Genomic DNA, 26,329 nt, shown 5'->3' with positions numbered 1-26,329 from the left:
ATATGTGTTGATTTTGTCATAACCATTCAGGTAACCGAAATTGTTGTATTCAAAAGCTGAGCGGAGAGCGAAGATAACAAAACGCAGAACAAAAAACCTTTTCATTTCACCAGAAACGTTTCATATTGAAAATTTTCAATGGTAAATGAACGTCATTTATGTTAGTTACGTAGTGGTCGTTTTATGTAAGTGAAAGTATTCAGAAGAATATAAAAGTTAATTGTAAAACAAGTTTTCCATGTGTTAAATAGATATTCCTGCAGTATAAATGTTTTAATTTCATCTGATAGTAAGGTATTCTAGGACAGTTCATGTCAATGTCATTAAAACCGCTTAACGCTTAAAAATTTGCTGCTATTTGTATTTTCTTGAAAGTGTATCTGTAGCATTAGGTTTGCCAGCGAGCCATTCTGCAGGTGAAGAAAAATATTCCTAATCGTATAATTTTTGAGCTGGACAGATTTGGTTAGTTGATGACCAGCAAATACATTGATTTTGGGTATACCGGATCTTCGTTTCAGATTCCGGGAGCATCGAAAAAATGTCAATCCCAACCGGAAATCACTCCATTTACTTAGAAGCGAATGAACCGATTTTTACAAACTCAGATTCAAATGAAAGGTCTTGTAGTCCCACGCCAAATTTCCGAATATAATTTGGATTTCACATCCGGTTCCGAAAACATGGGATAAAATGTGCAAAAATTGTTAAAATAAGTGCACCAACTTTTCTCAGAGATGGCTGAACCGATTTTCACAAGCTTGCATTAAAATGAAAGGTTTTGTGATCCCATACAAAATTTTGTTTTGATAGGATTTCTGGTTCCGGAGTTTTGGGTAAAATGTGCAAAAAAAATGAAAATATGTTTACTAATATATTTCGAAGATGAAGTAACCAATTTTTACAGACTTAAATTAAAGGCATTTTGATTATATACAAAATTTCTGAATTTCATCTGGATCCGACTTCCAGTTTCGGAATTATAGATTATAGGTAAAGTGTGTTAAAAGTTGTATACTATCACTTGAATAGGCAAAACAAACACTCAAAAAAAGTCTAAACTGGCCTCAAAACTACTCCATTCGATAGTCATTATCAGTAGACACTCGCAAATGGGTCCGCTTCTAGACCTTCAGTCTGAATGACACGATCGACTTGTAAACTCTCACACATTCCATAGACATCCAACAACACCGACACTGACATGCAGACGGCACTTCGATCGGTTAACAGGTTAACATCGTTGAATTTTGGGACGGTAAATTCTCAGTGTTCGCAGCTTTAGCATCTTTAGTTTCGCGGATCAATATTATTCAATAAATAGCACTCTCACTACTAAGCACACACTTGCCACACCTGCACTGTCACTCAAAATAACTATTTCAACAAAATTTTTAACTATACGTATCAACCAACACATTGAAATTATACTTTTTTGAGGGCAGCACCAGGACACCGCATCGCACTCCCAGTGATGCCAACTTTTCGGTTTTTTAGAAACTCTAAAAGATATACAAAGACTCTAAAGTGAAAAATAAAAAAGGTAGCACAAAAACTCTGATTTTTTAGGAATACCCTAAGTTTACTCTATTAAAATAGCTGTAGCACTAAAACCGTTAGAGATACCACAACGGCGTATTCGACAAACCTGTTTGAAATAAGCAGGAAGGATGCAGTCCTCTATCCCAACACATTCGGAAAATAATGTTTGGATTTTCCCAATAATAAGAGCCAGTCTAATACCACACACTTAGGAAATTTCGCAGAATTAGGTAATTTTTTACCGAATTTTCAACAGCTGAACCTTCGGTAATCAGTTCGGTAATCAAATTGATTACCGATCGTTCGGTAATTGCTGAACTGTCAAACAACTACCGTAAACTGTAATCCAATTGGATCTAACTGATTATTCGGTAATTTTTTATTTGTTTGTTTTCCCTTTTAACCTTTTTTTTCTGGATTTTCGGATTTCCAAAAACAACAAAAATTCACAAAAACGAATGAAGGAAATTCCAACCTGTTGTGGCTATGGTTTTATTCCCCAAAATAAAATCAAATCAAATGTTCCGGCTGACCGGAATTATGAACGCCTTTCAAAACACTGCGCAATCCGTCGACTCCGCCAGAAATTACCCTCGAACGATTTGTGTAGGCAGCAAGTGGACAAGTGATACAAAATTATTTTCTGCCTATAAGTAAACAAAAAGCTTTTAGTGATTCTATTGTTTTAAAAACTTTTGTACCTGTACCTCAATCGATTCGATGAACTCTTCAAGAGTTCTTTCGTTTGGTTAATAAAAGACACTTACTAAAAACTGTTTCACAGTTAGTTTCATGACAATCAGTTTTCACAGAAGTTCGGTTATTTCAAGATAATTTTACCATACGGACAGTATTGTTTTTTACCGTACTCGGTGACTATTCAGATTTACCGTATGAACTGTATATCTATTTACAAAATTGTGTAATGAAAATTTACGTAAAACTGATCGTCCGGTAAAAATTTGCATAATCATTGTAAAAGAAAACTCATGTACCGAAATATCGGTCATTTCTATAGATTACCGAAATTTCTCATCAAAAATATTACCGAACAAAGGAATTAAATCTTAGTGTGCATACACATTAAAATATGGCTTATCTGTCATTCCTAATTTATTCTGGATTGGACCACTGTGCACTGTACTGCACTGAAAATATTCCATATCTCCATGTGTCGGTTTTGCACAATACGCTTCGTGCGATGATTCATTCAATTTATGCGGGTGGCCTTTACGTGTCGTACTTTGGCACTGAATTTCACCTTAATGCTTGTACATACCAAACATTTAAGAAAACTTCAATTGGCAGTTATTTTTGGTTATCTCATACCACTAGAAATTTCATCATAAATTGTTGACCATATTTCCGATGATATGGAGAAAAAATTTTGTTACTGTGTTAAATACAGCAAGAGATATTTGCGATTGAGTTCTACCATAAATTAAGTAAACATAGATTTCTCACTGTACGGTGACACTAACAGCACCTCTAGTGAGAAACGGGTGCACTTTTTTCCATTAGCTACTGCGGTTGTGTTAAATGCGCAGGCAACTTTATGCATGCATTTTAGGAGCATTTACGCACCCATTCTGCACCAGACGGCGCTTTTGGTGTCACGGGTTTCTCAACTACAGTACTATTACACTGGGGAATCTAGGTTTATTTTATTTAAGGTTCTACCCATTCTTGTATAGGACACAGTTGGAAAGGCTAATAGGTCATATTTAAAATATGACGAGTAGGCCAGTTTATTTTGACTACCAGTGTATAATAGTTTTTGACATCTAGAAATTCATCTACGACTGCATAAACTTTGTAGTCGCTATAAATTCAAACAATTAGAGTCTGCGGTTAAATTTAGAGCATGATACGGTGGGATTGGCATTTTGTGAAGGCACATTTGAGATACGTTTGGTAGGTGGTAGGTTGAAATAAAATTGCCCTACATACGGCCACTTCTTTCTTGACGCTGGAAACGGCTATAAAAAATCTCATTTTAATCAAGCCCATTAAACTCATTTAATGAATCGTACGATAAAAGCGAGCCTAAATTTTTTCGTTGGTTCAAGTCGTCCGGCAGGATTCTTTTTCCATTTCATAATCACGAAATAAATTGTTCTTAAGTTTATTGACTATTTCGGAGTGTTAGTATTAGCGTTCATGTTTGTGGTTATGAGTTTTTGTGGAATGAATGGACTTAGTGAGCTAAGTCGATTTTATGCGAACTTCGTATACAAATATTTTATCAATTGTCAAATTTTATGTCTTCGAAGGTCGTATGTCTATGTTAATTATAACGCCAATTTTTAGTTACCTTGACCATTTATTTTATAGTTTATTTTAGAGTTACCACAGAGAGAGAGCCGAACCGCTAGGAAGCTAAGGAAGTAAACACAATTTTACGGCCAATCAATTAGTAGTTGTATCGCTAAATCAACGGATCGAGTATATTTTCCCAGTAGAACGACCGGACGAACGCTTCAAACGCACGGGAATAGGTCCTGTGCTACGTTTATTATGTGGTAAACCAGAAGGGTTTCTAGGTTGAGCCTAGCTTGCTCATAATTTTACGAGGATTTCAAATTGGTCTATCCTCATACATTTCGTACCATGCAACGGTTCCGGTGGAACATTATTACTTTCCCCGTGTACCTATTACGATGTGTGTCGTGTGGTGAACAACGGGCCTGACCCTGTATGGTCCGACGGTTTTAGTGACGGTGTTCGCTTGCCGAGTTTTGTTGCTTATTTATTTCAGAAACAAATTTTAATTGTCTCTTTTGAGTCATTAAACTGCAAACCTGAATTTTTGAGTTAGATTAGAGTTAATTCTATGCTTCATTCGATTTTATCGATTTCACTAGAAAGTTTAGCATCAACGTACCGCTTTAGTTAGAAACATCGATTGGCCCTGAAGTAAAATAATATTACAAACCTGCGGTGGCCAAAGTCGTCATCACCACCATCATTATTATCAGCATCATTATCGTCATCGTCCTCATTGTCGTCGTCGTCGTCGTCGTCGTCCACCAATTCGTAGTGCAACATTCGTCGTCGATGGTGCCGGTGACAATGACGATGACCCTGATGATGATGATGATGATCCTCATACGGCTCACTGTTGTCATCCTCATTGCCACCATTTAGATTGGACAACATTTCATCGAGTTCATAATCCACTACATAACTTTCGTGTGCTGATCTGCTTTCTGCTACCACAGTCGCCCGAGGGGTACTACCACTGTTTCCATTACCATACCCGAAGCCCCAAAACGTCGCCGGCGGACTGCTGGGAGTCAGTAGGCTGGACGAAGAAACCTCAGCGATCCGGCGTTCACACTTAACCGCACTCCGGTGACCACATTTCGCATTCGTTCGACAACGGTTCGACTGTTCGGTATCATCATCAATAACGATTTTAATTTGCGGAACCGCAGCCACCCGGCGTCGATGCAACATTTTGCGACCACCTAGTCTGACGCCGGGCTCGCCACCGCTAAGGCAATTATTGTTTCGATTAGGTTTATTATTGCAATTGTTGTTGGCTCTGCCACAGAGCTGGTCCGGCTTCGGCGGAAGTTTGTTTTTATTGTTGTCATTTTGAGCCGAGCTGATGATGATAGCGTTTCTGCAGCTGTCCGAGGATTTTGCACTCACGCTTCCGTCATCCCTCCGGTGAGGGTGGGTTTTATCAGACGTCATTCGTGTTCTAGTTTTGCACAGGTTCCGATAGGAATATGAAAGGTTTTGTAGTTCGGATCAAATCTAGTTCTAAAACAATTATTGATTGGCAGTGAGATTTCGAACGAGTGAGATTTCGGTTGTTTGCGTGGCAGAATTGAAATTGTCCGTCATTCGCTTATCGGATCGGAAAAAACTAGAGGGTGGCTAAAATATCTAAAATTGTAATCTCGAACATTTCAATTTCTATTTTTTTATAAGCATAAAAATGAGCTATAGAAATCGCACCGGAGCGTCGAGTGTCATATACCAATTCAGCTCGATGAGCTGAGTCGATTTTTACAGTTATTGCTTAGCCTTTTTATATGAGAAAGGCAAAAACAACAGTCCCAATTTTTGAATAACACAAAATCTTCATTAGCTGAAGGAGAAGAAGTTATAAGTTGTAACTTTTCCGAGATGCCGCTCAAGATGCTGTTCGAAGTTATCATTGGAACAGTGATCAAACAACAATTCATCCATTTGCAATATATTATATAGATAATCAGGCACGATTAGAAAATTAAGTTTCGTTATAGTATCAAAAGTTTTCAAGCATGACACAATTGCTGTGCAAGTTTTAATTTACAAATAAATAACGTTTTGAAAACAACGAATGAATATAAAAAAATGGTAAGCTTCTCCATATAAAAATAGAAATTCACGAGCCTCTGTAAATCTAAAACAAAACACAACATTGAATCGGGGTGGCATTTCTTCGCTACCTCGCAGGGTAAGGCATGCAATCGGTGGAACATTGCAACGAATGGCAACAAGAGCGTGGCTTGACAAGAGAACATGAACATCCAATATCAAATGTGCAAGTTTTATACGATTGGATTTCTAAAAGAAATCAAGATAATTTATCGTTTCATTATATGGAAAGATATTTATCAACAAACGAAAATGATGCAAGGTATAAAAAAATGGATCAGGGTCATTTCGCCGAATGCCATTTCGCCGAAAGAGTCATTTCGCCGAATCCTGCAATTGTTCTAATATCGTAGTTGGAATTTCAATATGAGTTAAAATTAAATTATTAAGATTTAAATTTTGTGTTCAGCCACAAGTGATGATTTTTCAGCCCTATTATGTACATGATTTGGTTATTAACATGAAGACATTATTTGCTTCCGCAATTCTGAGATTTTTGTGTAGGGAAAATTCTAAACCTACTTGTATTGTGTAATGGGGAAAAGGAACTTATATACTAACTTACTAACTAATACAGAGAGCGAATCGATTCAATTGAAGATTGCATCGATTTTTGTCGGAATTTGCTTATAATATTATGTGACATTACATCTAATGGTTCTATATTTGTGAGTCTGTGTAACTCATTTGTACTAAACCAGGGAGGATGCTTCAAAATCATTTTCAGAATTTTATTCTGAATCTATTGAAGCGTTTTCTTTCTGGTGGAACAACAACTTGACCAAATTGGTACTGCATAAAGCAGGGCTGTTCATAAATTAATAATTTGTTTTTTAGACAGACCTTAGATTTTCTGTTTATAAGAGGATATAAACATTTAATATACACTTTGCCTGGATTCCTTCTATGCGATCCTTGAAAGTGAGTTTTTTTGTCATACGTTAAACCTAAGTATTTTGCTTGATCAGACCATGTCAATTCCAAGCCATACAATTTGAGAATGTGATTATTGTTTGGTTTAAGAAAAGAAGCTTATGAGAAAAGATAATTAATTTCGTTTTTGCTGTATTTGGTTTAATTTTCCATTTTGACAGATAATCACTAAACATTAGGGATGTGCGATACCAAGTCGAAACTTTGAGGTATCGATACTTTCTTGCAGTAATCGGGTATTTTTGGTATCGTTATCACATCAGAGCGATACTATTAGTATCGATACTTTTTGTTTCGATACTTACAGTATCGCAACGAATTAAAGTCAATTCCCAGTGCTGCTAATAGAGCGAGAACCCAGTGCATGAAGCACATTCTCGAGCACTCTATCCCACTCGCACTCCTCTGCGCACGCTTATGAGTCACTCACAAAAAGGTGCATTTTAAACATGAGTGATGTTTTTTCTTGGGTACGACGAGTGAGAGTCAGTAGGTGTAAACACTTACTGCTAGTTGGTTACTGCTGCGAGTCAGCTCGCTCTATTTCAGATCATGTCCGTACTCACTCCAAGAGAGAGCCCCATCAATATACATGAAATGGAAGCACTCCTTCAGTACGTTATCAGTGTGCACAGGTTAGTTTCATTTCAGTAAATCGAAGTGTATAGTAGCATCATGATAGCCGCACGAGTATGGCTGATCCTTCGAAAATATATAAAAAACCGCTACCGAGTGAGGATGCATAGAGCAATTCCCATTTAACACATCACATAGGATAATGACAAAAACCATCAACTTTCGATATGCATTGTAGAATTGATTGGGAATTACTGGAATCTGCGTAATAATTGACAGAGAAAGTAAACAAAGAGAATAACTGTCATTTGCTCTTGAGACCTTTCCTAGTGTTCATCGAGTAATGTTTTCTTCTGTATGATTGTAATCGCATAGAGTGTATCACGCAATATTTGGAATATAATGTGAATAGGATTGGCGATTGTACCAACATTTAGCTGCTAAACAAAGTCCTAATGCATAACTTGTGCTGAATCTGACATGGGCACGAGGCACCGTTAAAAACTTTCATCTTGAAAAATTTCCAATGACGAAAGAAAGGAATAAATTTTATTCTAGATCAGGGGTTCCCAAACTATTTTAGGTCATGGACCCCTTTACTAAAACAAACTTAGGCCTCAGACCCCCATCAACAAATTCCTTTGAAAATTCAATCGTTTGCTTTTTTTATATTGATGTAAAATAGTTACCAATTTCAGCGGATGGTAAAATAAACACAACTTTTTTAGCGTAAATATTTCAAATAACAACTTATATCAAACGATAGGGGGTCGATTTCTAGACCTCGTCGACCCCCATAGTCAGTTTTCGCAAAAAGGATATCGACCCCAAGGGGTCTATATCGACCACTTTGGGAACCCCTGTTCTAGATGTTCTAGTAGTGCGTTGGTGCATTAATCTAATGCAATCTTGACACCTTTTTTGAGAAAAATATCCTCTCTTGAGCTATTTAACCTAAATTGAGCATTGAGTTTGGAATGGCAATTGCTGTGTAGTTGTGCACATCATTTTGAATGATCATTTTCAGGATTATCAGTCATACAGCGATGTTCATTGGCATTCATGATTATATTTAAATGTCGGAAGTCCAATACGCAACAGCAATATGCCATGCAAATTCAGCGAAAAAGTTATACTTTATTAATATTGATTATGGAGACAATAGGGTTTGTTTAAATTCCAGGTATGATTTACTCTCATAGTCTAATTAGATTAAAACCGATTAAACATGAATTTGATTTATAGAAGTAACATGTAACTGTGGCAAGCATCTTTCTTTCAAAATCAAAGCAACTAAGAAGAATAACTAACAAAAATTGTCATTACTAACTTAGTATTCGTTCAGTACCTTACTACGATCTAGAAATAAAGGCTCGATATCTTGTTTACCATTTTTAGCACTCTAACCTCTCGTCGAACGTCCGAGATGTTGGCTACAATAGCACTTTAAAGAACGCTCTATTCTTGCCACCGGGCGGGTTTGAAATCTTGTTTGTGTTCGCTCTAGCTAAGTACTGCACTCCTGTTACTTTTGTGTATGAAATTCAAGTAAATCGTGTAAATATTCTTGAAACTGCTGTATGAAACATGCTTCAAGCTTGATCAGACTGCATATTAAGCATTGGATCAAAACCAAATACGGTATGAGAGTACGAGTGGTAGCAGAAGTGCGACTATCTATGGGGAATAGCTTCAGTAAGAGTGTGCACACCAATGAGTTGGCCGACGAAAGAGTGAGCGGTGGAATATGCACGATAGGAGTGCTCGGTGTTTCATCGTCACTCACATAAGAGTACTACGAATAGAACCCAGGTGGGTTGCGTGAAAGGCACCGACTAACCCATCACGCTATATCAGTCCCCAGTAAAACATTTTTTTGGCTTCGACGAACTCCCAGGTTCGTGCACGGATTGGTATGACGTGGACTAGCCGTTGTTGAAATTCTTTCTCGACAATCTCGCTTCGTCCCACAAGTGCACTGAAAGAAAGTGAAATGAGAGAAAACCATCAACAAAACACGCACATAAAGGCCATACTATTAGAGGATTCAACCATTTAAATTTTTCACACTCATTACACACTCTCTCAATGCGCCTATGGGACGACGCATGATTGTTAAGAACGAATTTCAACGATAACTAGTCCACGTCATACCAATACATGCGCGAGTCTGGTGTTTCCGTTCCGTCCGTCCCTGGTCCCATAATAATAGCAACAGGAATTGTTTCTATTTCTTTGCGTTTCGCCAGTGCTTAAAACAGTTCAAATTGAACTGCCATCTCGCGCCTAGCAGTTCAATTTAAAGCACCAGCTTAGCACTAATCAGTCGAAGGCAAAATGCAAAGAAATAGAAATAAAATGTGATTTTTGCACAAACCAACAGAACCCCTAAATGTTCAATAGGAATTGGCTTTTAGTGTAGTATTCGTGTATCGAAATGTGAAATCGTCATGGGTCCAACACAAAGTGGTTTGCGGAAATTATTAGACGTGGCAAAAATTGTGGAAATTCTTTAACGTGAACCAAGAGTCGCGAAAGGCGAAGCGCAACCTATGTGGCAAAAAATATGCGTATTCTGTTCACAGAAAAAAAAGATGAAACTTACACGACATGTAAACCGATAGTACTATGAAATAGACATCAGTTGAAATGAAAATCTGATTTAAAACCATGATTGATGTAAAATTACATTAAAATTCATTTAGTTTTTCATTGAACTAGACTGTATATTTACAAACCGCTTAGTTTTGTAATGTAACTTTCCATTCAATTGCCTGCTCCAAATATGTGCATGAAAATAAATGTAAATTCACAAAATATTTTTATCTGTGTTGGCATAACAAAAACCTTTCTGTACATCATGAAATAACGCCACAGTCGACAATATTATTGTATTAAGAAATGATTGCTGCGCAAGTATCAATTGATACTTACAAGTATCGATACTTTATTTATTTTTGATCCATTGTATCGATACCCAAAATGTCGGTAACCCGATACAATAGGTATCGATACTTTGCCTTCCGAGTACCATCCCTGATAAACATATATAAGCTTCTTTGTAGGCGACTGCAGTTCACTCTTAGATTTCTACCTGCGGCTAACAGACTTGTGTCGTCACAGAATAGCGATTTCTGACAACCAACCGGTAGATTTGGAAGATCAGAAGTGAAAATATTATACAAGATTGGAGCTACGCTCGAACCCTTGCGGAACACCGGCTCGTACGGGTAGCAATTCAGATTTACAATTCTGATAGCTAACCTGAAGAGTACGATCAGTTAAATAATTTCGAATTATTTTGATCAAATAAATAGGAAACTGGAAATGCTATTAAACCTTTGTTCTAAACACTGTCGAATGCTTTTTTCTATGTCTAGAAGAGCAGCTCCAGTGGATAACCCAGAAGATGTATTTGCTTTTATCATGTTCGTAACTCTTACAAGTAGATGAGTAGTTGAATGTTCATGACGAAATCCAAACTGCTCTGAAAAAAAAAGATTATATGAGACATCATTCTCAACAAGATATTTTTTTCAAAAAAGTTTACTGATAGAAGAAAGTAAGCTAATTGGTCGATAACTTGATGTTTCTGCTGGGTTTTTATCAGGTTTGAGGAATTACTTTACGTTTTTCCATCTTTTTGGGAAGTGAGCTAATGAAAAACACTTGTTGAAAATTTTAACCAGGAGTCTCAAGGCAACATCGGGAAGATTTTTAATAAGAATATTAAAGATTCCATAATTACCAGGAGCCTTCATGATTCTACATTTCCTAATAATTGACTTAATTTCATCAAAATTCGTCTCAATAATGTCATCTTGTAATAACAATTGAGCTGAAATATGATCGTCCTATGATCAAATTAAAATTGTGGACACTCTCGAACTACTGAGCAAGTTTGTGAGCTTTTTCGCCATTTGTAAGAAGTATTTGATTTCCTTCCTTGAGAGCAGAAATTGGTTTCTGAAGTTTCTTAACAACCTTAGAAAGTTTCCAGAAACGTTTAGAATATGGTTTAATTTGTTCAACTTCTTTAGCGAAATTTTCATTTCGTAAAAGAGTAAATTTATGTTGATTTCTTTTTGTAAATCCTTAACTATGATTTTCATAGCAGGATCACGAGAACGTTGATACTGTCGTCGACGAACATTCTTCAATCGAATGAGCAGTTGAAGATTGTCATCGATGATAGGAGAATTTAATTTAGTTTGAGCTTTGGGAACTGAAAGATTTCTAGCTTCGATAATGTAATGATTCAAATTATCAGTTGCTGTGTCGATGTCCGCAGAATTTTCTAAAATAGTTTCATGATCCACATGATTTTCAATGTGAGATCTGTAATCCAACCAATTAGCTATATGACAGTTGAATATAGAACTAATTGGATTAATTATAGCTTCGTTGGAAAGTCTGAATGTTACAGGAAGATGATCTGAGTCAAAGTCAGCATGTGTAAGTGGTTCACTACAAATGTGACTTTGATCTGTTAGAACCAGATCAATTGTAGACGGGTTTTCCACGGAAGAGAAACAAGTCGGATTACTGGGATGAAGAACTGTGAAGTAACCAGCTGAGAGTTGATTATGAAGTATTTTACTATTACTGTTATTTTGCCTACAATTCCACTGGGCATGCTTAGCATTTAAGTCCTCTATTACGAAAAGATTCGGCCGATATCTTGTGAGTTTTTGCAAATCGCCTTTGAAGAAATTTAATTGTTCGCCGGTGCATTGGAATGGCAAATATGCTCCAGCGATGAAATTAATTCCATGAATGGTTTCAAATTCGATTCCCAAGCTTTCAATAATTTTAGTATTGAAACAAGGTAAAATTCGATGTTTAATTTGCCGTTGGACAAAAATGGCAACTCCACCACCCATTCCAGTAAACCTGTCAAATCGATGAACCACATAATGCGGATTACTTTTCAATTTGACATTTGGTTTAAGAAAAGTTTCTGTCACAATGGCAATATGAATTTTATGAACTTTGAGAAAATTATAAAATTCATCTTCACTCGATTTTAAAGATCGAGCATTCCAATTTAAAATATTCAAATAATGATTTAACATCACTGTTAAATTTTAAATTCATTATAATATTATTTGCAAATTGCCATCCGATTTGAAATGCTTCAAAAAGTGATGAAGTCGAATTCATTCGGATGATCATTTGAAAAAGTTGATCTTGTAGGTAGATCATTATATTTTCAGTTATATCGCCTAAATCAAATTCATTTAAAGAAGCGAATGGCATTGAAGGAATATTGGTAGGTAGATGTCTACCTGGTACACTAGTGTAACTGCCATTAGAAGATGATTTGGCCGATCTACCTATTAATAAATTGTGTTCGTTAGAAGATGAACTGGAAGGCGTTCCTGTGTTTTGATTATTTATATTAGAAGAATTAAGTGGTAGTTTTCTACCTGTTATCAAAGCGTAACTGTCATTAGAAGAAGATGATGACGAGGTCGATCTACCTGTCAATAAATAGTTTTCATTAGTAGACGAATTGGAAGGCGTTTTTTAAATTCGAAGAAATAAATGCCTTAGGTGAATTAGGCGTGGCATTTGTAACAGTTTTTTAGATTTTCAGTTATGTTCTGTAACTTTAAGGTCGTTGATTTGACTTGTTGTCTAAGCGAACGAGCGTTTAAATTTTTTTCCCGAAATTTAGGAAATATGTATGGAATCATACGACCATAAGCCATTTCTGAGAAAAGTGAATTCTTTCCATTTTAGAGTTTGTGAGCATTATTTACTGTGCCTACCAGTCGGCAGGGCTTGCAAATTGAAGCAACGAATATGAACAAAAGGGTTTCACCATCTGTGCTATTCACACACATTCGTATGTCAGGTAGAATTCACAGCGCAACCCAAGCAAGGAGAGCTGCTTCGTTCGTTCATTAGTTCATGAATATGCCCGCTTGCTGAGACCTATGCTTCATGAGGTTAGCATTTGATGAATGGTTCTCATATTGTAGATGCCTATGAGGAAACTAGATTCATAACTTTTAGTTCCGATGAATATTAATTTAAAAAACTGCTTTTAGTGTTTCTAGGATATATACACAGTGTAAACTGCCAAGAAACAAATTGATCGTTTTGAAAATGGGCTCAAATGCAAAATTTCTGCTATAAAATGTTTAAAGTATGTTTTAAATGTGATCAAATTTGGTCTTAGAATGCGAACATTATGTTAAAAATGATTTCTGTAAACCTACACATTAAAAATAAACCGTAAACATTGCCTATATGACTTTGCTTCGCGCCTTGTAGCACGCCGTGAAGCAAGGTCTTCTTTCTCGTACAATACTAACGAGAGCGAACCCTTCATTTCATTGCATTGTCATGGATTGCTTAGTTCATGTGTTAACTGAGACTGAGAGCATAGACAATTTACTTGGCAAGGGGAATTGGTCTGCTCAGTAGCATATACTCTCACGCATCCAGTTTTTCTCTAATATAGGTTTCTCATTCAGCTATGTCAAGCAAAGTGTTCACAGCAGATGGTTTTTGTTGCTTCGTTCGTTTGAGGATTCACGATACAAGCCCTGCCAGCCGGGAACTGGTATAACCGGAATGGATACGTTTGGCTGTAAACTAACAAGGTCTATCGATTTTAATTGATTTGAGCTCGCATCAACGAATTTTTTTCGTCTTTTGCATCACTGCTCTGTATAGCTGCTTGAAATGTTCAGCACTCTTTATCCTGTAATTCCGGAACCGGAAGTCGGTTCAAGATGAAATGCAGGGGGATTATAGGACCTTACATTTGAATCTAATTTTGTAGAAATTGGTTCAGCTTTTGCCGAGAAAAGTTGGTGCACTTATTTTCAAATTTTTATACACAATTTACCCCATAATCTCGAAAGCGAAAGTCGGATCCAAATAATACTCCTGAATTTTGTATGGGACCAAAAGACCTTTCATTTCAATCTAAGTTTATGAAAATCGGTTCAGCCATCTCCGATGAAAAGTTAGTGCAAAAACCTTACAAACACACATGCGCACATATACACTCACACACATTTTGCGTACTCGACGAACTGAGTTAAATAGTATGTTTTCACGAGCCAATCACAGCTTGCCATAGTGATGTCATCCTCCCGTCCGATTTGCCCAGTTTGAACTATCGCACAAAACCGAAATCGATAAATATATACTTTATCATATTTTTACTTAGTCAACCCCTGACTGTGAGCTGGTTAGTCGCTTTTGACGGTGTGTGTTGATGCCATTTTTCATCTGCTGCACCCCGACTTCAGTTGAGTATATTGAATACCAATTAGCTATGGATTTTGATTCCCCGGAACACTAGCAGTCCAATTTAAAAGAATTGATGATGGATTTACCTTATATAACATAATTCGATAAAAAATGGATTGAATTGTCGACGGGGTCGTGTGTATAGTGGAATCTCCATTTACTTACGACCAAACAGTGGCTCAAAAATTCAGATTCAGTTCAAAGTTGTGTTCGCTGCTAGGTGGATCAATCACGTTTTCGTTAACAGTAACTACTTTTAAATGACCTAGTTTAAGATTCGCTCCCATTCGATTGCAAAGCATATGCACGATCTGCCCCGTTCAATGTTTTCGCAGGAGATTCGAATCCTACCACCGGTTATCTTACAAAAGCAATTTAAAAATCAAATACGTCAACCGCGAAAATCTGCGTGTTTAATTGAAAATAACGCTCGTTTGTTGCGGCTTGCACGGATGCCTGTTCACATAGCTTTGGTTACGAGCGAGTAGTTCACTTTTTATTTGAATAAATGTGTTGGGATTAATTTTCCACCGACCGCAGCTGTAGTATTACTACAGTTCGTTTGTACTGTCAATCGAGTGAACGAAGCTCGGGACCTTTAAATGGGAGCGGTGCAGTGACATATGTTCGAATTTTGTGCTCTGTTGTCGTTAAGCGCACTTGACATAAAACCTGAAAAACCAACAGTAAACATCGCCGTTGAGAATAAAGTGTTATTTACTGAATTGAGCAAAGAATCGGAAATTATGAGGTCTTTCATAACTGTATCACCTCGGACTATTTTATTTTCGATTCGTTTGAATAATAAATAAAGAAGTTTGCAGATTAACTCTATCGATAAAATATTATGATTACTTTTCGAATTTTTCAGATCCTTTGAGATTAATAAACGCTATACAAGTGATCTACAAGCATGTAATAATAAAGACCTAACCAACACCGCAAACGCAATGTCATTTAACGATTTAACATAAAGTTTGCTGACTTAAAAATAATGTGAATAAATATGAAGTCGAAAAAACAACAAGTGCGTGTAGGATTTAGCATTTTACGATAACAACTATTTGAAAAAAATGGTAAAATTGGCTCTCCTCAAGAGGCAGTCTAGATCAATGTTGAACAAACAATGTATGCAATCTAACTAACCTAACTTTTTGTTTCATCAGTTCTAGCCAACGGATCAACCTATTCATTTCTAGTAACACCAGAAAGTTCGGATAGCAACAAAAATTAAATACTACTTGAGAAGAAAAAACTGGAGTATCTACATCAGAATGATTTTTGTTTAGATGAATAAGGATTTAGTCTTGTGGTACACGAGATGTTTCACGTGAATCAATCGTAGTCTCCTTTTAGTAAGGAAATCCTTTTCCGACAAAAAATTCTTCTGAATCCGTTTGTTGAGTTGAGAAACGTGCTCGCAAATTTAGTATGAAATATAAGGTCGTTTTTATCCACTTTGTTGTGTTACGATGCCTTTCTCATTAACATTTCATTAGAAATCGATGCAAGTTCTGATGGATTTTTTGACAATCTATCTCCATAGCTGGAACTCTGAGACCGCTACATTTTTGAAAAGTTTTTGCGTCTATTAAATAGTTCAAATAGTTATAAAATCCACTTTGAAAATTTCGTATTTATCTGTGTCATAAATTTTACGACGACTAGACAGTTTAGAGAAAAAACTTATCCATTCAAATATTGAGTATAGAGACATAGACTTTGTTTGAATTAAAGCTGGTTAATTTACCTCTCACTTTCATTCATTTGAGTCAATTGAACGAAAATGAAACCAAACGTAAACCTCTGCTTCTGTTGCCACTGTTTAAAGAATTCAAGTTAAATATTTTAACTAATATTTTAGTTAATAATTTCAAGCAGTTTTGTGATTGGAATTTTATTTTTGTTGTTAATATCACTATAACCATTTGTAATCACTGCCGATGAATTCGATTGTGTGTTTCGAAAACGTTGTTAGCTTTAGTTCTCTATTCGTTCTTTTTTACACACTATACGAAATTGAACATAGCACGCTGTGTGCTTCGTTGGCGAAGGCGGTTGTGTTTTCTTTTTCCGTACCAGCACGTTCCGATGCGTACAGGTTTTCCATCGTCATTCTATATGATGGTTTGAAAGTTTTGATACTCATCGCCCTATAATTTTGGAAGTTGAATCTGGAAGAAATTGAACAGCATTTGTGAATATCGGTTAAACCGTTGATGAGAAATCGAAGTGAGTTCCGGTCTTAGAATGTTTCTTCACTATCATCGATGCTTTCGGGACCGGAAACGGGGGACTATTAGTCCTAAAGTAGGTTTCTATATCCACCAGCTAAAAAGATTTGCCGAATACAGATGAAATTCAATAGTAGATTGTGGGACCTTAAGACCTTTCGTTTGAATCTAAATTTGTGAAAATCGGTCCATCCATCTCAAAGAAAAGTGAGTGACAATTTTTTAATTTTTTTGGTGCATTGCACCATGTAATTCCGGAGCCGGAAGTCGAATCGGGATGAAATTCAATGACAATCAATGGGACCAGAAGGCCTTTCATTTGAATTTGAGTTTGTGAAAATCGGCTTAGCTATCTCTGAGAAAGTTGAACGACAATATTTGTCACATGAACATAGACATACAAACATACATACACATACATATACTAATTTCGTCGAGCTGAATCGAATGATATATGATATTTGGCCTTTCAGATCTTGATTGTAAAGTCGGTTTCAACAGTGATTGCGCAACCCTTATATATGAGAATGGCAAAAAATGAAAATAAAAACCGCAAATATGTTTTATCTCAATTTTAATCTGTCTTGATTTTGTCACGAACAAGCCTTGTTTACACTTGTACGATTCGGTACCGACATAAAACGGTTCCAGACAAGTGTGAATACACGCATTGTATCGTGTGGAAAAATATTTATGCTCGTGTAAGGAACTGTGCCGGCACTGAACCTAGAGTTCTGTATGTTGTTTACTTACTGATACTTTCCTAATTTATAGATTAAACCTTGCTGTTTATATCAGGGGTGGATATAAGCAAATTTTTTGGTTCACAGTAAATAAAAATAGTCGGTATATTTTTTTCATATCACATATTCATTGTAGATATTATAATGAATTATCAAACGAATGATTTTTGATAAGATAAATTTTGGTTTAAAAAATGTCTTCATCGTTATCAGTATCACTGTCTGATTCGGAAATAACATTTCAACAAAGTTAGGCTCATTTCAATGCTTCTTTGTGTTCATTAAACAGGTTTGAAGTTCAAAAAGGCAGTCACTTACGGTTCCGGTAATATAATGGTATGAGTGACGTAAACGTCAAAACTGATTAACGCTCAATTTTCTCGGATATGGATTATCCGATATCAATAATTTTAGGCTCGTTAGGTGAGTTCATTTCGTCGGTCGCATCGGAACTCCATGCTTCGTGATGTATTTGAAATTGATTCAGCAATACCGTCGTGGTGGAGTAATATCATCAATGAAAACAGCTAATAATATTAACCTACATGCTGCGATGAATAATAATTATAATGATAAGAAAAACATGTCCAATCACAAAGCATGCTATGCAGTTGAATAATATTACCCTAACAGGAATGCAGGATTTTGCTACGCCAATTGATACGCACCATTCGAACGCTGCGCTCCTGTTACTTCTATAAATCAAATTCATGTAAAAATGGGGGTTTATTGGGTTTAATCTAAATAGTGCATGAACATTATCATCAGCATCAACCAGCTGGAAATAAAACAAGATCTTTTATCGTATGTTTTTTACTAATGTTGCATTGTGTATTGCTTTTGCCCAGTAAAAACTGTTAAATTAACATTATCAATGTGATTACGATCCAAACTGATTAATTTCAACATTCATCGTCTAGCATTCATTTCCCTTCATCTAGTGTTCATTTTATTGCGAACTCAACAACTGGTTGCGAAATCAAACACGGTTTGGAAGTAACGAGAACATGTGTTGAAACTTCGTTAACCGTGCCGTAACGAAACCGATTTTTCCCCAACTCTAGTGATAAAGACTGTTAAAGGAGCACTCCTGAAAGTTACAAATTGGTAATTTCCCCCAATTTGAGCACCTCCATGCTTATATAAATTGACAAAAATCATTGATTTACATGCTCCTACACAATTCCTTATCACTGAGCTTCCCAAAGATACAAAATTGGCAATTTTCCACGATTTTAAAAGTCTCATTGACACGCGTTATCCTTAGTTACAAGTTCCTGTATGAATTCTATTGTCTGATCTTGCTCATATTTTCTTCCACAATGCTCAAAGCTGATCGAATCGTCCAGTAATTTCGTCTTACAGGAATCACTGATAATAGTTGCTCAAAATCACTACCGATTTTGTGTGACGGAAGATCAGTATTGATTTTAAACAATGTGATTCAAAGATCACTTATCAACTGATCCTAAAAAGATTAGATCTGGAGTGAACTTTATTGGGAAAGGTCACAAGCGATCATCTTCGCTAGTGATTACGTTTGATTTGATTACGATTCAAGAATCCTACGGCAGGGTCTTTTACATATGGGTATCGTTTTCTAATTAGAAGCAGAAATTTGAAAAATGATGCCTAAACTATTCGCAGCTTCTCAGCAAAACGTTCCATCAAACGAGCAGAAAAATTTAATTCGACATATTTTTTGAATATATTCGTTATTCTGTTTATACATTCGACATAAAAGGTAATTTGAAATGTATGTGTGAGACCAGTTTTGAAGATTTATAACCTCTTTGTGTTCATTTATATGCCAGTTTTAATTTTATTTGGTGAAGTTACTCTGATCCGGAGGCATAATTCTGGAATTGCAGAATGGGAAGCTAAATGAAATTCAATTCATAATAACTTCGTTTTGAACCGTAAGTAAGTTGCAAGTTCTTGAAAATTGATCGATACCAGTTCCATTTTGGATTTATTTAGTTTTAGACTTTAACATCGTGATTTAAATGAGCGACAACAACAAAAAAGTTCTATTAACGTGAATGAAACATTAATTTACAAAGCTTTTTATCAAACAATCTCTGTGTGTGACACTGTTTGTAGCATAGCAGATTTCAAAAAGTGTTTGTGCGTTATATGAACGGCTGAAAAGTGCAACTTATCGTTGAAACCCCCTTCTAGTAGTTTTAAATACGCAAACCGAAATAATATTTGGTGTGCCAAAACCGGAACTTGAACTTTCCAGAGCAGAAAATATTTAAAATTATTTTTAGTGCAAGAACCGGACAAAAAACTTTGAATAGGATGACCGGATAAAATCTTAGCCGGTACTGTCAAAGCAAATGTGTTGATTTTTGTATGGAAACTTTCTACGTGTTTCCCTCGGCTGCAGTATTCACTACACATATTGAACGTTATGAATTTTATCTAACAGATTCAAAGTCGTTTGATGTATTAATTAAACGTATGCGCTATCATCCCACTATTTAACCTACAACTTTTCTGAGATCTAAGAATTTTTGAAAACAGGATATTGATGACGAACCTTTCATTTTAATCTAATTGTGTAGAAATCTGATATTTTTATCTTGACGAATCAAGTTCGATAATATATTAAAATATTTTTCGGAATCAAAATTCATTAAAATGTCAAAAATTACTTTAATTATCGATATCATCAGGTTTGAAAAGTATTTTATTATAATGAAAATTACTAACAGGATTACTATATTTAATGCTAGACCGTATTGGAAAGGTTTTTATGTATGACCACGCAAACAATTTTAAATAAATTTTAAGGTGGTGTTGAGCATCAAGATCTCAAGAAGTAGATAAATAATTTAGAATGATTGAATAGTTACAGATACTTTTCTCCACTTTTGAAAACCTAATTATTAACAATTGCGTCGTACGCCAAGAAAAGTAATTAAACAAGTTTAAAAAAACACAACTGGTATAAAATGTAGGGTTTGATATTCTTACAAAGTTATAAATGTTATATTGTTATCGGGGACTTATCGGAGAGTTAAGTCAGTCGAACCTCGTTCTTGGCTAAATGCGCTGAGACCGTACGAAACGTTGTAGTTTTGTTGCCCAATTTTTTAATTCACGGTGTTCGGTTTTTTTAATTCACAATCGGAAATCTTGATTCACATTTTCGTGCGCAAAATAGGCTTATTTCCACTTCTGGTTTATATATTTGTTTCACATTTCAACAATGCATATTCAAAGTTTGATGTCCTTTAAGCCACTTTCAATCTGAAATGTAAAGTATTTTGCCAAACTTCCATCTATGAGCAACCATGCGTTTCCTCTATTGAGTGATGAAAATGGACGCGGTTGGTCTTTTCAATGTTATGCCGTTTTTCATTGAAAAACACTGATGGCGCGGATTGCTCTGATTTTGCACTTTCGAGCAGAAATGCAATATTTTGATCGAAAGTGCAAATTCAGAACAATCCACGCCACCAGTGTTTTTCAATGAAAAACGCCATTACTCTGACAGAGTTCTAAAATCGGTCACATCTTACTTTCACGATGTCAACCATGGTTTTCAAGCGCACTTTGTTTAAATTTTCGTTATATGACGGAACATATCCAAATCATATACATGCACAACTAATCAACCAATCATTCCTTCGTTCAATACAACAATGTTCAATCTCATTTCGATTTCCACCTTCAGAGATGCCAAACTATTTTGGATGGCGCTAATTCGGGTTTTGCTTTTTAGTTTTATTTATTAACTACAAAACACTTATCGAGCTTGTTGTTCGGTACAGCGTTGAGCATGTCATAAGAACGCCGGCTAAAAAGGATTCAACTAATAATAAACATTTTGCAACGAACTTATTTTCAACCCTTGAATCAATAATTGGGTATCGTTATCTGGTAACTGTTTTATTCATTTTCCACTTCGATATTTAAAGAATTACTGTTTGGCCTCGAACAACTTCAAGCAATAAATCAATCTTAAAAAGTTCAACAGTTCAATCCGGAGCCATCCCACGAGGCACTCGCCAAGTAGGGAACAAATTTCGTTCCTCGTTACGTAATAATGCGATATTTATTGGTGTTCGTTAAAGATAACTACCCTTGCTGATCAATATTTCAATTTTATTTGCATTATCGTGGCTTCCCTCGGTGACAGCCCCATACGACACTTGTCAAATTACCGACTACAATTCACGTATTTATAGCTCAATGACACACAATATCCTGACAATAAACTGTAACTGTAATCCAACCGCACAAAACCCAACGGTGGGTGGTGACACATAGTCGCACAGGACACCGATAAGAAATTTACCAAGAGCCAAGAAGGAACAAGCTTTTTCTGAGTGCACATTTCCGGTTTTCGTTCCATTAAGGATACAGTATATTATTTTTACCTGACCTGAGCTACTGCATACCTTGTGGTGTGTGGGCACAAGTTCAGACCAGGTCTGCTGCTGTCCTAGATGCCACTTTTTCCTACGAAACCACGACGAAGGAGACGGGTCTTGTGCCTATTTTCATTTCACGTTCACGCCCCGTACCATGTTAGTTGCCCCGGTTTAAACCAGAGCCATTAAATTAGCTTCATTAGAGATGGTTCGGTTTCGTCGTAGTTGTGTGGGAAAGATATTTCTTTCCGGGATGTTTCTGCCAGAGGGATAACTGAGGTGATTTAATGCTAGTGAACTAATTAAAAGGACACCCGCACGAATCTCAAGATAATGCCAGCAAGGGAAAACAAGATTCACTGGTATTCGAAGCAGAAATCTTTAGAAGCGGTTTAAATGGGGTAATACCTAGAAAATCGGACTAAGATCTTGTAGATGGAGAATTGCAATTTTAAGATTTTTTCCCTGCACGTTTTCTTATGCTGCAAAAATGTGACAGTAAAAATAGTAGATTAAATTGCACCATTGGTTCTGATTAAACTGAATGAAGATGGGATCTCTTTTCTATTGGTTTATTACAGGGTGATTACTACAAACCTAAATTTATAGTCCCTTACAAAGTTCTTGATTTGTATCCAAATCCGATTTCCAGGAATTACAGAGTGATGTGTGTAGAAAAAATTTATTAATGTCAATCACTTTTCTCGTAGATGACTTAACGGAAATAACAGAAACAGTGGTTCCATAACAGTATTCACTCCGATTCCTCAGACATGGCAACACCGATTTCGACGTGAATACGTCTTACTTTACAATGGGGCACCTTTTCCAAATTCGCCCTGCGGAAGAATGAGTAGAATTTAATCGTGAATATATCGAGTTGTACTAAACAAAACAACATAATTCTTTCTCTATGTCATCAGAAATATTATCAGCAATATATGATTGAATTGTACGCACTGCAAAAAATGCGGCCACACAGCTACTTACTGAAGTAATAAGCTAAAATATATTAAGTGTGAAGGGCCCAATAAGGATAATGATTGCAATAATTGAAAAATGTATTTATTGTGGAGAGAGTCATCAGGATGTTTCAGTATGCGCTTTCATTTAAAGTGCACAAAGACAAAATCAAGCTTTCTTTAAAAGCAAGGTCTAAGCGCACATATGCAGAAATGCTTGAGACGTCCCCCCTTTGGAAACCGAAAACGGTTTTTCCATTCTAGAGGACCCAGAGAAATCTGATTCTGACGAAAATAGTAAAGGTACTTCGTTTATCACTACCCAAGGCTCAGTTAAGAGAAAGAAGTCCTCCTCCAAATTACCAAAGAAGATACCTAAAATTTCACCTTCAAAAAAAGATCCCCGTGTTAACCAGAAGAAGTCAAACCCAAAGCCTGTGCCTCCTGGTTTGTCAAATTCACAAACCAATCCAGGATCTAGTACAGAAAAAGATAATAATCCAGTGGGCTCCATTTAACAGCCACCAACAGGATTACTTCAGTTTTCAGAAATTGTAGAATGGATTTTCTCAGTATTCAATATAACTGAACCCTTAAAAACCCTCATAACGGCATTCCTTCCAATAGCTAAAACTTTTTTGCAGCAGTTATCAGCTCAATGGCCAATTGTCTCAGGGTTTGTATCTTTTGATGGATAGTTTATAATCCGCTGCAAATGATACAATCACTGTCCTGCAGTGGGATTGTCGAAACATCATGTTAAAACTTGATTCTCTTAAAGTTTTATTGCACAGTCAAAAATGTGATGTATTTGCTTCATACGAAACATGGCTTACTTCAAACATAGCTTTAAATTTTAATGACTTTAACATTATACGTCTCGATAGAGACTCTCCGTTTGGTGGAGTGCTTTTGGGAATTAAGAAATGCTATTCCTTTTATAGATTAAACATTCCTTCAACTTCTAGTATAGAAGTTGTTGTTTGCCAAATAAACATTAAAGGAAAAGACATTTGTATAGCTTCGGTTTATATTCCTCCAAGAGCTCAAGTTGGACAACGACAGCTTAATGAAATGGTCGAAGCCCTCCCTGCTCCACGATTGATTCTGGGAGATTTCAATTCGCACGAAATGATGTGGGGTTCCGTTTACAATGATAGCAGATCATCTTTAATATATAATATTTGCGACAATTTTAACGGTATTAAATATGGGTAGCATGACACGGATTCCAAGACGTCCTGAACGTCCAAGTGCATTAGATTTATCTCTTTGCTCGACTTCAATTCGACTACATTGCACCTGGAAAATATTGCCTGATTTACACGGTAGCGATCATTTACCAATCATCATCTCAATTAGCAGTAGCAATTGCATTGCTACTTCAGTTAATATTCCATATGATTTAACAAAAAAATATTGACTGGATTAAATACCAAAGTAGTATCTCTAGTATTTTAAATTCAATGGACGAGCTCCCCCACTTGAAGAATATGACTTCCTCGTTTGTTCGATTCTGGAGGCCGCAGTACAATCCCAAACTAAACGCTTTCCTGGGCCAACGACTAACAGAAGGCCTCCCAACCCCTGGTGGGACAAAGAATGCTTGCAAGACGTTTCTGAAACGGGGAGGAGGAACTCCTCAGACTTTTGAAAAAATTCATGGCTTTAGAAACTAAGTACAAGAACATACCTTAGGCCAAAAAATGTAGCTATTGGAGACATTTTGTCGAAGGTTTGTCAAGAGAAACCTCAATGAGCACTCTTTGGAATACGGCCAGACGAATGAGGAATCGTAACGTAGGAAATGAGAGTGACGAATACTCGAACCGATGGATATTTGATTTTGCGAAGAATGTTTGTCCAGATTCTGTTCCTACGCATAGCATTATCAGGGAGTCTTCTCCAAACAATGGTACCATTGAGAGCACCTTTTCAATGATTGAATTTTCCATAGCACTCATGTCTTGTAACAATAACGCTCCTGGGTTGGACAAAATTAAATTCAACTTGGTGAAGAATCTGCCCGACCTCACAAAATGACGTTTGTTGGAATTGTTCAACAAGTTTCTTGAGCAAAATATTGTTCCACCTGACTGGAGGCAAGTAATAGTTATCGCCATTCAAAAGCCGGGGAAGCCAGCTTCCAATCACAACTCATATAGACCCATTGCAATGTTGTCCTGTATCAGAAAATTGCTCGAAAAAATTATTCTACGACGTATCGACACTTGGGTCGAGACGAACGGTTTATTGTCAGATCCTCAGTTTGGTTTCCGTGGAAATAAAGGGACGAATGATTGCCTTGCATTACTTTCGTCTGACATCCAAATTGCCTTCGCTCAAAAACAACAAATGGCATCTGTATTTTTGGACATAAAAGGAGCATTTGATTCAGTTTCCATTGATGTTCTTTCAGATAAGCTCCACCAACATGGACTTCCAGCGTTTATAAATAATTATTTGCACAACCTTTTGTCAAAGAAACGTATGCACTTTTCAAATGGCGACTTGGAAACATTCAGAATTAGCTACATGGGCTCATGCCTCAGTCCGCTTCTCTATAATTTTTACGTGAACGACATTGACAGCTGTCCCGTAACCCCATGTACACTAAGACAATTGGCAGATGATGGCGTGGTTTCAGTTACTGGACCCAAAGCTGTTGAACTGCAAAAACCATTGCAAGATACCTTAGATAAATTGTCCGTTTGGGCTGTTCATTTGGGTTCATTTGGGAATTCTCTGCGGAGAAAACAGAGCTGGTCGTCTTTTCAAGAACGCATGATCCCGCACAGCTTCAGCTTCATATGATGGGAAGAATGATCCAACAGGTTTGACTTTCAAATACCTCGGGGTGTGGTTTGATTCCAAATGCACGTGGGGAGGACATATTAGGTTTCTGATAACAAAATGCCAACAAAGAGTAAATTTTCTTCGAATAATAACAGGATCTTGGTGGGGTGCTCATCCGCAAGAGCTAATAAAATTGTATCAGACAACGATACTTTCAGTGATGGAATATGGATGCGTTTGCTTTCGTTCCGCTGCAAACTCTCATATTATCAAATTAGAGCGAATTCAGTATCGTTGTTTGCGAATTGTTTTAGGCTGCATGCACTCGACACATACAATGTGTCTTGAAGTTCTGGCGGGAGTTCTTCCATTGAACGATCGTTTTTGAGAGCTTTCAACGCGACTGCTAATAAGATGTGATATACTGAATCCCTTGGTTATTAATAACTTCGAAAGGCTAGTCGAGCTTCAATCTCAAACAAGATTCATGACATATTTTAACCATATGTCCC

At 36.5% G+C, this 26,329-nt stretch overlaps 2 protein-coding genes across 27 annotated transcripts in view; both read right to left on the bottom strand.

The window, feature by feature from the left end:
- LOC131438950 (potassium voltage-gated channel subfamily KQT member 1) overlaps positions 1-26,329 on the bottom strand; it is an 892,435-nt gene that overhangs the window by 369,242 nt on the left and 496,864 nt on the right. The gene's annotated exons all lie outside the window — the stretch shown is intronic.
- On the bottom strand, positions 3,910-5,728 carry LOC131438956 (uncharacterized). Its single transcript, XM_058609396.1, has one exon. The coding sequence runs from the start codon at positions 5,242-5,244 to the stop codon at positions 4,435-4,437; it is 810 nt and encodes a 269-aa protein (XP_058465379.1). The 5' UTR covers positions 5,245-5,728; the 3' UTR covers positions 3,910-4,434.

The sequence above is a fragment of the Malaya genurostris genome, chromosome 3, assembly GCF_030247185.1.
Source record: "Malaya genurostris strain Urasoe2022 chromosome 3, Malgen_1.1, whole genome shotgun sequence".
Lineage (NCBI taxonomy): Eukaryota > Metazoa > Arthropoda > Insecta > Diptera > Culicidae > Malaya > Malaya genurostris.
Note: the sequence above shows the minus strand (reverse complement) of the source record. Positions and strands in the feature narration are given on the sequence as shown.